This window comes from Equus caballus, chromosome 10 (assembly GCF_041296265.1).
Source record: "Equus caballus isolate H_3958 breed thoroughbred chromosome 10, TB-T2T, whole genome shotgun sequence".
Lineage (NCBI taxonomy): Eukaryota > Metazoa > Chordata > Mammalia > Perissodactyla > Equidae > Equus > Equus caballus.
The window spans coordinates 12,567,506-12,581,475 of record NC_091693.1 but is presented as its reverse complement, the minus strand read 5'-3'; the positions used below and the strand labels follow the sequence as shown (position 1 = coordinate 12,581,475).

At 46.5% G+C, this 13,970-nt stretch overlaps 1 protein-coding gene across 1 annotated transcript; it reads right to left on the bottom strand.

The window, feature by feature from the left end:
• Positions 1 to 1,511: 1,511 nt before the first annotated feature.
• On the bottom strand, positions 1,512 to 13,606 carry LOC100069166 (cell adhesion molecule CEACAM6). Its single transcript, XM_070225608.1, has 4 exons — positions 13,561 to 13,606; positions 13,301 to 13,426; positions 6,346 to 6,583; positions 1,512 to 1,952 (listed from the first exon to the last, which is right to left on the bottom strand). The coding sequence occupies exons 1-4, from the start codon at positions 13,604 to 13,606 to the stop codon at positions 1,712 to 1,714; spliced, it is 651 nt and encodes a 216-aa protein (XP_070081709.1). The 3' UTR covers positions 1,512 to 1,711.
• Between the last annotated feature and the right edge of the window lie 364 nt (positions 13,607 to 13,970).

Here is a 13,970-nt window from a genome sequence, read left to right as displayed (position 1 = left end):
TTACAGGTAGGTAACGTCAAAGTAAAAGTTAAACTGAACAAAGTTAAAGAGGCAGAAAGACTTAGTCAAGACCAGTGGAACAGGTAAAGAGAAACTGAACTAAACCCCTAAAACAAAAGGCTGGAGAGATTTTAAGAGTGGGTATAGGGAATTGTAGACCACTTGTGTTTCCTAATCAGACTTAGTAGAAAAGTAAAACTTCTCCTAAAATCCTGAGCAGGAGGTAGTTTTACACCCTAGTTGTAAAGGGACCCATTGAAGTTAGGCTCCTGCCCTCCCTCAGAGTCTGGGAGGCAGGGCCAGGATCATCCAGGAGGATTGCATTTCAAAGGGATGGGCCAAGGTCCTTGAGAAAGAAACTCCCTGGATCCTAAAATGCAAGAAAATTTTAAGGGGACTTATATACATTTCAAAAGGGAAGAGAAAGAATCTGCAATGACAGATTGCAATTAGAATTCTTAAGAAAATGCTCTGAGAAAATGGAGGTCAGGGGCCTACAGTCAAGAAGAACTGTCTAAAGTTGAGTGAGTCTGAGGGAACATTAGGCCTCTAGGTCATGACAAAACTGCTCTCTGCACAGAGGGAGGGAAATACAATCACATTTCTATCAGCCAAGACCCAATCTGCATCTCCATCAGCTCCCTGAAATTTATAAAGAGGTGCAATATAGCTGAGAGGCAATGAACAGGGCCAGAATCTGATCATCAGAAACCTGTGCTTGCTGGACTTTTCCATAGAAACACATTTCTCCAACAATCACTTCCCTTTTGGACAAAAATCATCTCCAAGGGAGAGTGTTCTTGATCCCAAAACAAGGCTGCTCTCACTCAATTTTTCCTGATTATTTACACAGGTGCAGCAAGATTGCACTCGCCACATAGTTTCCTCTGATGAGGTTTTCCTAGGGAAACTCAGATGGGACTTTTAACAGCCTCTTGATGTTAGGAAGCCTAGACATCAGGACTCATCTGCAGCCTTTATAGATTTGAGTGATGTCCTCTCTTCCCCAGATTCCCAAAATACCTATGAAGTGAACCTTAGCTCCTTAAACTGTAGGTCATACCTGAACCCATGGGCATCATTCTCAGCTAGGACATTTGAGTAAAAGACGTGGTTGTCCCAGCAATATTTCCAATGATATTCTAGTAACAAGGAGGATAGAGTCTTCCTGAAACTATGCAAATAACTCTATTGCCATGAAAATAATGGTACTCAAGAAGACTTTAGGAATTCTTTGAGAGGAATGAGATGGGGAGGAAAAGATCAGTGTTACCACCCACATGAATGTGCTCTTGTCTATTCCAATTGTCCGTGTCACAGTCCAGGTGTCATCTACTCCTTCCCCTGGATGAGGAATAGAGGTGAGATTCCTGAGAGCTCATCATGGGCTCCCACCCTCGTTGCAAAGCCACTGCCCATCCTTTGATTGTGGATATGGTGCAACTGAGGACAACAATAGCTGGGATCTGGAGTTGAATGTGACCTTAAACAAACAATAATGACAATGTCAATTCACATTGTTGAGCATTTATTGACTCAATGCAAATCTTCTAAGGAATTTTCATCTTTTTAATTGACTATTCATAACAACTCTAATGAAAAATAGCATCAGAACCATCATTTTACAGATAAGAAAAAAAATCTTTTCAGAGTTTAATAACATAGAAGAGGGTAAGAGCCAGAGGGCCAGACTCATATTTCACATCCAGCTTTAAAGGTTATCCAGGAGGTAACCTTTACTGGAACTGATCAGGTTGGAGAACTCACACTGATAATCCCAAGTATTGCCCCTTCTGTGGGAGTCTATGGTGAGGGTGCTGTTGTCCTGGGACAGCTTCATCCTCTCAGTGAGCAGCAGACTTTGGTCATTGAAGAACCACTGGATGGAGATCCTGGTGTTGTTTGTGAAGCAGGTCAGGACCATGGGGTTCTTATTTTCCTTGATTGGGGTCCTTATGTCCTATGCTGACTCAGATGGAGGGCTTTGACACTGGCTCTGTGGAGAAACAGAGGAGATGACTGACTGAGAGTGGGCATGAGGCCTGGGCCAAGCTCCTTCCTCAGAGATCTCAGCCACTCTGTAAAGGTGACCCAGAGGATGCACCAGACCCCCACTGTAGAACAAGTGTCTTTGTTCAGCGGATGGTCTTTAAGGAAAGGGTTGCATTTCTCCCTTTGATCTCTAGATCACCTCAGGTTGACCCCGATCAGTCCCGCTGGACATCTCTGTAGTATCAGCACAAGGACCCTCATCTCATCCCACGTGTTGTACAACTTCATCATAAGGTAGAATTTTTCCGTCATGAACTTGCACTGATCTTTTCCTAGAACTTTCTTTGACTTCAGAAAAGATCAGGCCATGTTCCCTATGTACACACCTATTATGTTGAGGAAGGCAAGCTTGACAGCCCTGTCCATCTCTAGGGCCAAGGGAATGTTACATAAAGTAGGAAGGCATTTTCTTCTTGTTAAATAATTTAATAGGGAATGAGGATAGAACTGTCCAGGCTTCACAAACGTAGGACCTGAAGAGCTTCTAAGCTAAAGGATTTCCCTCTCTGAAGAGGACTTTTACTTCCTGGCCTTTGGATTGAATATGAAAGTGAAGGAAATCTCTAGAGAGAAATGGTTAGGGTTTTAACAAAAGACAGGGACTGTTAGTATTAGATGGAAATTACTCAATATGACAAGTATTATACATGAAAAGCCCACAGCTAACATCATACTCAATGGTGAAACACTCAAAACTTTCCTCTAAGATCATGAACGAGACAAAGATCCTGCTTTCACCATAACTATTCAGCACAGTAGAGGAGTCCTAGCAAGAACAATGAGGCAAGAAGAAAAAATAAAAGGCATCTAAATTGGAAAGAAAGAAACAAAATTGTCTCTTTTAGCAGAAGACATATTCTTATATGTAGAAAACCCTAAAGATTTCACCTACACACACAAAAACACTGTTATAACTAATAAACAAATTCAGCAAAGTTGCAGGAGACAAAATCAACACTCAAAATCACTTACATTTATGTATAATAACAATGAACAATCCAAAAGGAAATGAATTAAACAATTCCATTTACAATAGCATCAAGAAGAATAAAATTCTTAGGGATAAACTTAACCATGGAGGTAAAAGATATCTACGCTGAAAACTACCAAACATTCTGAGAGAAATTAAAGAAGACACAAATAATGGAAAGATATCCATGTTCATGGATGGGAAGAATTATTTTTGTTAAGATGTCAATATATGCCAAACTATCTACATATTTGATACAATCCCTAGCAAAAAACCCAATGAAATTTTTGCAGAAATAGAAAAATCCAAGTTAATATTCAAGGAACACTGAACATTTGAAACAATATTTAAAAAGGAGAACAAAATTGAACGACTCACACTTCCCAATTTCAAAAATTACTGCAGATATGGAGAATCAAAATAGTGTGGCACTGGTATAAAGACAGGCTTATAGGCCATGGAATACAACAGAGATCCAGAAATAAAGCCTAGACTATGTGATCAGATGATTTCAAGCAAGGAGCCAAGATGATTCAATGGAGAAAGGACAGTCTTTTCAACAATTAGTGTTGGAAAACTGGATATCAACATGCAGAAGAGTGAAGTCAGACCATTGCCTTCCACAATATACAAAAATTAACACAAAATGGATCCAATCCTAAAGTAAGACCTAAAACTATAAAATTCTAGGTAGAAAGTATAGGAGGAAATCTTCATGACACTGCATTTGGCAATGATTTCTTGAATATGACACAAAGAACACAGAACAAAATGGGAAAAACAGTAGATAAACTGGACTTTGTCAAAATGAGGGAACTTCAGTTCATTAAAGGAAACAAACAACAGAGTGAAAGTGTCCTATGGAATAGGAGAAAATTATTTGCAAATTATGTATTAATAAGGCATCAGTATCTAGAACATACAAATAGTGCCTAAACTCAACAACCACAAAATCAAATAATTTGATTGAAAAATGCACAGCTCAGAGCTGGCTTCTTTCACCTCTCAGACAACCTGAGTCCTTAAAAGAGGAAGACAGGTTTGTGTATCTCGAGACAAATGTATGAGGATCAGAGCACTCAGAGAATGTAAGGCCACCTGCTCTGTGCCTGGGAGAATGCACAGACTTTCTGAAGTGTCAACGTGTTAGCAGGATTTGGTCTTGAAAAGACACAGGGGGAGAGTCAGAGACTCCCTCTGCCACAGTCTTGTCCTTCATTCCTCTCCTGGTTCTTCCATGACCAGCTGACTGCCTGGCCAACCAAGGGTGATTCCTTCCCACTGCACACCCCTCCATCACCCAGTGAGGTGCATTTTGTCTGAGGCACCATTTTAAGGTCCTCCTAGAAATGGGTAATGTTGGATCTGGGGTTTGAGCATCAGTAATGTGTGAGGACTAGGAGCAAGCTGAACAGTCAGGTGAGAACTCAGGCCTCAGGGCGAAGATGTGGATCAGATCTTCCCAGGTGATTGTGACTGACATGAGCCAGTTACCCAATAAATGACACAGAAAGTCCAAGATATGATCAGGAGAAGAGTGAGGGGGACAGGCAGGATGCCAGAAGAACCTGATCTCTGCCCTTAGTCTTAAATGTCTCTTCTGTCTCTGCTGAGGGCAGGTGTGGACATGTGCAAATGCAGAAGGGGTGACTGTTGGAAAGTGGTGAGCCTCAACTTGCTGCAAATCTGGCCCTCATGGACCATCTGTGTTTGGTGGTTATGAGATAAAAATTTGAGGAGATGCTTAATTATTCCAAATGAGAAAATTATGGTTAATATTATGGGGTCTCACATTAATTGCAGGAAGGAATATTTCTCTCAAGAGCAATAAAAGGTCTGACATGGGCCTCAGCCCCTGGATGGTCAGAGAGGCTGTCTCATGTGACCTGAATTCCAAGTACTCTGCATCAAGGTTCTAGTGTCTGAAGAGAATTTGGATTATTCATTCATTCATTCACCACTCATTTCTTCCTCCTTCATCAAAAACAATTGAGAGTTCATTACACCCAGGCCCTGTGCTGGCTGCAGGTATAGAGTGGGGAGTGAGATGGCCAAGTCCTTTCATTTATACCCCAGTGGGAGTGACACCAACACATCAGGAAACAAATAAGTGATTTCAAGTCCAGTGCATGGAGTTGTGGATTGCTCACTTCAGAGGACTGCTTGGGCATTCCCCGCACTGAATCCAAATGTTGATGCAGGTAATTTTGTTCTAAAGTAAACTTGGATGAAATCTCCACTAGCTTTCACTTCCTGGACCAGAATCTCTCCCTCTGAGCTGGGAACACCTAAGAAGAAAGGATCTGAAGTGACAGCTGGTCTTGGGGTCAAAAACACCTGATAAGGCCCACAGATGGAGGAGAGGATGGGGCTGTGGCTGCGGACGGACCTCATGTGACTGATCTGCCTCTCATAGTCTGTGTGGCCCTGGTTCATTGAATATACCTCCCTGTGCCTCAATTTCCTATCAATGAAGTAGGATAAATATATGGCTGCCAGGTTGTCAGTGAATTAACCTTAAAAATTCATAGTGCCGGACAAATCTTGGTAGGCAGAAGCTGCCCAAATAAATGTCATCTGTTATTGTTTGATCCTGAGAGAATGACCCTGGGCCTGATCCTCAGTGGATGAGGAGATGCCAGCAGCATCTTCTCTCCAGAGGGGCACTGACTTTCCCCTTTAATATCTTAAGTCCCCCAGGGCTATTGGCTAATGGCCTGGGGACATTTTCCCTCTGTACTATCCATGCTGAGTCCCACATGAAGGATCAGGCTCTGTCCCTGCCCACGTGTGGCTCTTGGGGCTGAGCCCTGGCTGGTGAACAGCTCAGGAGCCTTGGGACCCAGGCAGCCAAGGAATCATTGCTCCCAGTCAGTCATGCCAAGGAGGCCAAAACCCAACCCTGGCACAGGCTACCCAAGGTGAGTAGAATCAGGAGCCCTGGGGCAAGGGATTGGGCAAGAGCTTCCTGGGCTGAGCTCTGTGAGGATTCCAGGGATACTCAGGCCTTGCAGGATCTTTCCTAGGGTCATTGCCCACTGAGGGAGGGGCCCAGGTGGCTGGACTGAGACTGATGTCCTTCTACTAAGTTACTCCCATCAAACTAGTCCTTCTCTCTGCAAGGATGTCTTCAGGGTCCAGATTCCACGAAAGGAACTCCAATATTTTGAGCTTTACCTCAACTGTGTGTGTCCTGAACTAAATGCTCAATTCCCATCATGGAATGCCATGCAGAGGGGAATGTAGGCACAGTCCCGGCCTGTCAATCTGTGTGTGAAGTAGAATTCACCCCACCCAATGCCCAGAGGTCAGAGAGGAATCACTCACTATATACATGGAGCTGTCCAGTTCCTACTTCAGTTAGCAAAGTTCTCTTTATGACTTGAAGGGTGTAATATCCTGTGTCCCCCGGGGTGGCGTTCTGGAACAGCAGAGATCCATCAGCATAGATTTTCTCTCGACCACTGTACACAGTCCCTGGGGTAATTTCTGATGTGTTTATTATATATGATACAATTTGAAGTTTGGGCTCTACTCTGTCCCCTTTGTACCAAACATAGCCTAAACGATTGGCAGGCAGATTGGAAACAAGGAGAAGAATATCCTTGCCTTGGATACCATTGGGTGGGACTGATTCAACGGTGAGTTGAGCAGCGATGTGCAGGTTCCAGAAGGTTAGGAGCAGGACTAGGAGGGAAGAGAGAGAGATTAATCAACATTTGAACCTATGTATTGAGATGGAAAGATGAGGCACTGGGTCCTGAGCAGGTCTCTTCATCTCTTAGACTTGGAGTGCGTGTGTGTGTCTCCAGCTGATCAAGTTCAGCAGCATGACTTCATTGCTTCAGCCCCTCTGAACTTGTTATTTCCCTTGTTCCCAATAGTCTTCCCCAGATGTCTGCCTGGCTCACTTCCCAACTGCCCACAGTACCCTGCTCACTCTCAGGGGCATCCTTGGGAGATGCCTTCTCTGAACTCCTGCTCTAAAGACCCTCTATTTTTACTTTCTGACCTTTCCCTGTTCTGTTCCCTTCATGACAATGTCAGTCCCTGACATCACATTCTAGATCTCTGCTTATCTCTCCTCATCCCCACAGAATGTAAGTTCCTGTCTGATCTTGTTGTACCTCCAGTAGCTTGAACAGGCTGCAAACACGTGTGGATGAATGAATGAGTGTTCCCAGGGCCCTTCACATCCTGGTGTTTATTTGTCAATTTCTAAAGGGTAGTGTGTAAGGACAATGTTAAGCATCCCTAGTTAAGTTTTTTTCTGGTATCATCCTCAAATAAATTATCATCAATTTTCAAAAAATATTGGTCAGTGATAACTAACTTGGAAAGGTAGAGAAACTGAGATATTCCTGCCCCTCACCACTTCCAGATCATGAAATTTTCCTGTTGCTGACGCCCCCCCTCCCATTCCTGCATCCTACTCTGCTCCCATGTCTTCCCCCTTCAGCTCCAAACAGAAGTCCTCTATCCCCTCCGAGATCCCTCTCCTCCCTAGGAGACCCCAGCAGTCTGTGTTCTCCCATCTGCAGCCCACCCTCAGGGAATCCTCCCCTCTCACCTGCCAGCAGGCGCCCCTGCCAGGTGACACACCCTCTGTGGGCAGGAGTTGAGGATGATTGCATGGTGGCTGCTGTTTGCTCTGTCCTCCCCTCTGTGAGAAGAGCTTGGGCTCCAGAAAACTCACGAGTGCTGCTGCTCCCAAGGGGTCAACTCTGCTGTCCTTCCCTCCTCTGTGCTCGGCCTGCTTCTGGGGCAGGAGCAATTTGGCGGGTCACATGGGCCAGGGCGGGGCCTCTGCCAAGGACCTTGCTCCTCCCTCCTCTCACTCCTGCCTCCCTTGTTCCTCTTCTTCTCTTTCCCTTCTATCTATATTTCCGAACTGCTGACTCCTCCGCCTTCTTCAATAGTGAGTCCCTGCCACATGCAGACACACACACACGCATAAACTCTTGTTTGGACAAGCGAAAGTCTGGCCATCGTGTCCTGGGCTGTCCCACAGCTCTTGATCGAAGTGCATAGTCACCCTCCCTCTCTCTCATCCCCTTCTGGCTTTTCCCTTCAGAGTAGGAACCTGGGGGCTACCGGAGACTCTTGTCAAAAGGATGTCACTGGCTCTGTGCATTGGAATCACCTTTGGAACTTTATAAAGATTGTGACTTTCCAGGTGACACCTTAGAAATACCACTTTAGCAGCTGCCCAGGATTGTGGATATCTTGCCAGGTTGAGCCCCCACTCGTTGGGGTTGAGCTGCTTCTCCCGTTTTCCTGTTCAGACTCAGAAGATTCTGTTAAGATGCAGATTCTGACCCTGCAGGTGTGAGGTGGGCCTGAGAGTCTGCATCTAACAAGCTCTCAGATGATGCTGATCACACTGGCCTGTGGAAGGCACTTTCAATAGCAAGGTTGATGGGGATCCCTGTCCCCTCAGTGGACAAGCAACCCTCCCCCCGGCATTAGCCTCTGCTATATCCTGGCCTTAGGGTCTGTCAGCACTATACAGAGACCCGGGGTCCTCAAATCTGGGGTATTATTTCTGTTTGTGACGCAGAAACCCAGTTGGGCACCAGGGTGTCCCCAGTGTCTTCAAATGCTCTGGGAAGGTTAGATTTACTCCAGCAGGAAGGTCACAGAGGTGACTCTGGGGATGAGAAAGGGGCAAGCTAAGTGATGACTGGTGAGGTGACTCACCCTACATCTTTTAGTGTCACAAGCCTGGCCTCTGCTTCCAGTTATAGTCACCAAATATGGGTGTCTCAGAAGTAGCTCCAGTTCCTGGATGTGAATGGGGAGGTTTCCTGCATGTCCTGCGTGAGATGATAATGGTGGTTGGAGGTCGGGTAGCTGTGGGCTCCCTGGTCCTCAGGGGAAGTTTTCAGGGAGACCACCCCCTTCTCCATGTGTGTTGGCTGAGCTGTGGCTCAAAGCCTGTCCATGTGCTCCCTGACCATCCTGGGGGCCTCTGTCCTCTGCCTGGCTGATCTTCCTGTGATCACCCTGCCTTTCTTATGGGTGGGATCCCTGACAGAGTAGGGTGGTCTGAGGACCTTAGAGGAGTGAGCAGGATATTCCAGGCAGGTAGGAAGGACTCAGAAGGGTCTGTTGGACCGCGGGATGGAAATCAGGCTCCTTTTTCACCCCCTTAGCCAAAGCCATATTTATGAGTTATTTTCCTACAACTTGTCTGTGAGTCTGAATTTTGCTCCCTGGAGGGCTTGAGGAGACCCAGAGCCAATGTCAGGGGCTGAACAAGGGATGCTGACCAGGCTACATAGGATGTGAACCTGCCCTGAGCCTTGGGCAGAGGTGGTCTCTGGCCTCTAGGCTGCAGGGGCCTGTCAGCACAGGTTCTGTCACTGCAAGTCTCGGGCTACCTGAGTCCATCTCAGTTTAGGGGCAGTCCAGGAAAAGGACAGGCAATGTCCAGTGGATTCCTGACCCAGTGTCTTGTGTTGCCTCATGGATGTGCTGCTTCAGGAGGAGGTCTCTTACCCCAAGCTTTCAAAAGGAAGGCCCAGTGAGTGATCTCTTGACATCTCAGGGCCTGGGGTGCTGGTCCCCACAATGGGCTGTGTTTCTCCTATTGCAACATTAGGGCATTGCATCAGAGTCATTTTGTCTCTGTCTGTCATCTGCTCTGGGTCTCCTCACAGAGCCCATGATGTGGACTAGCTCCATGTGGAGACTCAGAAAGGGGATCCTGTGGATTCCTTTCTTTCAGGAGGAGAGGCCCCTGTGGAACCCTCAGCCCCTTTGAGATAGAAGCAAACATATCCTGGTTTCCCTGTCCCATCCTGCATGGGAAATTCCCTTTGTTCATCCAACACTTTTGGCTGGTGAGATATATTCATGGGTGCACAGCTAGGTGTCCCCACAGACCAGGAACCCTGGGGAAGGGGTGTCACCCAGTGACTTCCTTTGTGATCAGAGTAGGGCTATGACTTCCCTGGAGGTAACTTATTCTGGAATGGAGAATCCAGATTTTGTACAAGATCAGTTCTCTGTGAGAATAGGAAGTACATGGGCTTCTGGCCCAGGCCACGGGGGAGAGGAGAAATCATTCACAAAGTAGAGATGGAGAGGGGGTGTGATTTTTCTCGGATGAATCAGGATCTGACCCTTCACTGTTAGGAGGTCCCTGTCCTCCTTCCTGACTCTAAAAAGTGTGAAGACCAATCCCTGGGACAGCCATGAGAATTTGTTGGCCTCCTCTCATGCTGATGTCAGTGCCCCTGTGTCTACACAGAACATGTTCTGACCCCCAGGTGTCACATGAGGATGACAGGCTTCTATTGTGCTTTTTCCCTCATCCCCTTAGTGAGTGTTTATTATGTATCTGTTACTGGATGCAGACAGGGATGGCTGGATATCCAGCCTGGTTTATGTCTCATCCTTGAAGACGTTGCCTCTAAAGTGGAAGCTTCTGTTCAGAGTCCCCTCTGGATACAAGGAAAGGTCCTGACGTCCTCCTCTCTCAGAGATTAATCCCGGTGGCCCACACCCTGCCTATGGCTCCTGCTGTCACTGCATGTTCCCTGTCAAACCTCCATCTCCCATCCTGGCACTGCCTGAAAGCCCAGCACTGCCTCCCTGGCACCAGGGTCTGGATGCTCTCAGTGAGCAGCTGACCAAACCCACCACCTCACATGACTCTCCCAGCATCTAAGAGAAGGGCCAGGTAATGGGATCTGGGCCACCTAGTGGGAAAGTGCCTTCAAGCCTTAGTGACCACCACCTGCCAGGACTTGTGTGTCTGTCTCAGGGCATCTTGGCAGATGGTTGCATGGTCTGGGTGTACCCAGGAGTTTCCCATGAGAACTGAGCATGGGGCCAGTGCTTTCAAGTAGGCATTCAGTTTCTACAACTTCAGGCTGTCTGTGGACACTGCAGAGGCAAAGTGCTCAGAGTTCTGATGTTAGTTAGGATAGAGCCACAAAGAGAGCATGGGACTCTCTGTGGGCCCCACATCCTGTCATCTGTGCTTCAGGGACACTGGAACATCAGGGCACAGGGACAGCCCAGGGCACCTCTTCTGTTTTGAGGACCAGGGGATATTGGCTTGGCCCCTCCTGCTGCTGATCCCAGACGGTTGGATATGGGAGAGCATCCAGGGACCTCCTCTAGTTTTGTATTTGAGATTTAAAGAGAAAAGGAGTGTCATCTCTACCAGCTCACAAAATTGTAGATAGCCTATTGACAGAAGATCACGCTTACATCATGGTGAAAATGAACATAATACACTGGATGCTCTTTGAGAGGAAAAACAAATAACTATTTTAGTTTTATGAGTAACTGTGATGTATGTTTTATTCATCTAATTCATTATTAATGTCACTTTTTCTAATTATGTCTTAAGGAAATGATGAAAGCCAAACAGGACCGATGTTTCGGAACAGGAATGTGGATTTTATGTGGTCTTTCAGAGGATTTTAAGCTTTCATGCCTTCTTATAGATCTCTGGGAACGCAATTTCTCCTTTTCCATTTCTACTGGTCATCCCCATGGAGACAGCGACATTTATCCCTAAGAGTTGGAAAACATCTAACTACAAAAAAACAGTGTCCAAATCCTTTTGGGTGGTGATCATGGCACTCAAGAGCAGGTCTGTTGAAGGTGAGTGAAAGCAGCTGTTTTTCAGAACTTTTCCCTCAAAATCATGAGCAGAAGTCACCTTTTGGACCTGTCTCAATGTTGAGACGGAGGAAGGACAGAAATACAGGTCAGTAATTTAAGTATCAAATCCTAGATGGATGAGAGATTCTGCCCAGAGTTGAGAGTGGACAGGTGAATGGTGAGGACACTAAAAGGTTTCCCCTCCCCCAGTGAGGGAGCTTTGATTGGCCACCTGACAGGGAAGCCTGGACATTCCCTGCACTGACTCTGATTGTTCATGCAGGTTATTTAGCTCTAGAGTAAACTTTGATGAATTCTCAATTGGTTGTCACTCCCCAGACAAGAATCTCTCCCTCTGAGCTGCAGACACATAAGAAGAAAGGATCTGGACTAACAGCTGGTCTTGGGGCCCACAGACATGTAATAAGGCCCCCAGGTTGGGGAGATGATGGGGCTATGGCTGCAGACAGACCTCATGTAACTGATATACTACTCATGGTCTATGTGACTCTGTTTCAGTGACTTTAATCTCTCTGTGCCTAAGTTTCCCGTCCATGAAGTAAGGTAAATATTTGACTGCCAGGTTCTTGGTAAATTAACCTTAAAAAATTCACATACCTGACCTGAATCTTGCTAGAGAGGAATTACCCATATAAATGGTATATCTTATTGTTTAGTTCCAAGAGAGAATGACCCCGGGCCTGATCCCTGGAGGACAAGGAGCTGATAGCATTATCTTCTCTCCTCTGTTCCTCCCCTGGGGACAATGACTTTCCTATGTAGTCTCCTAAGTCCCCCAGGGCAGGTGGCTAATGGCCTCAGGTCCTTGTCCATCTGTGCTCTCCATTCCAAGTATCAGGTCAAGCATCAGGCTCTGCCCCTGCCCAGATGTGGCTCTTGGGACTGAGTCCTGGCTGGTGGCCAGCTCAGGAACTTCAGGAATTGGGCAGCCAGGAAATCACTTCTTCCAGTCAGTGCTGCCCAGGAGACCAAAATCCAACCACGGAGTATGCTTGCCTGGGTCACTGGAGTCAGGAGCTTTGGGACCAGGATCTGGGCAGGGGTTTCCTAGGACGGGCTTCTCTGTGAGGATCCCAGGTATCCTCAAGACTTACAGGATCTTTTTCAGGATAACGGCCCCAGGGAGGGGCCCATGGAGCTAGACTGAGATTGATCTCCTTCTGCCAAGTTTCTCCCGTCAGACTGGTCCTTCTCTCTGCAGGGAACATCTGCAGGGTCTGGATTCCAAGAAAGGAATTCCAACTTTTGAAGTTCATCTCCACTGTCGTGTCCTGCACTAACAACGCCCAACGTGGGATGTAATGCAGAGGTGGATTTACACATAGTTCAGGCCTGTCAATCCTGTGAGTGAAGTAGAATTCATCCTGTCAGACATGCAAAGGTCAGAGAGCAATCATTCAAGGTATATGTGGAGCTGTTCAAACCCTACTTCACCCTAAAAATTTTTCTGTATGACTTTTTAGGTGTAGTATCCTGTGTAATCTTGGGTGACATTCTGGAATAGCAGGGATTGATCAGGGTATATTGTCTGTCAACCACTGAGTGCAAGCACTGGGCTAAATTCTTGTGTGTCTATTTCATAAAATGCAATTCATTGATCAGGATCTACTCTATGTCCTTTGTACCAGACACAGCCTAGAAGATTCCCAGGCAGATTGTGGACAACTAGGAGAACATCCTTTCCTTCAGCAGCATTGGTGGGCACTGATTCAATACTGACTGGGCCAGTAGTGGAGGGGTTCCAGAAGGTTAAGAGTGAGTCTAGGAGGGAAGAGAGAGAGATCAATGAACATTTGGACTCATCTATTGAGTTTGAAAGATGAGGCACTGGGTTCTGAGCAAGTTTCTTCATCTTGCAGCCTTGGAGTGTGTGTGCTTGTGTTTGTGTCTCCTACTGGTCAGGGTCAGCAGCATGACCACCATTACTTCAGTCACTCTCATCTTGTTAGTTCCTCTGTTCCCAATACTCTTCCACAGGCATCTGCCTGGTCACTCCCTCTCTGCCCTCAGCACCCTGCTCACTCTCAGGGGCATCCTTGGGAGATGCATTCCCTGACTCCCTGCCACCTGCTCTAATGCCCTCTGTCTTCACTTTCCCTGCTCCGTTCCCTTCATGGCACTTGTCCTCCCCTGACATCACATTCTAGATCTCTTTGCTTATCTCTCCTCATCCCCACAGAATGCGAGCTCCTGAGGGAGGGGACTCGTCTGAAATTGTTGTTCCCCCAGTGCCTGGAACAGGCTGCAAACACCTGTGGAGAGTCCTCCACATCCTGGTGTTTATTTGCCAATTCCTAAGGATGGC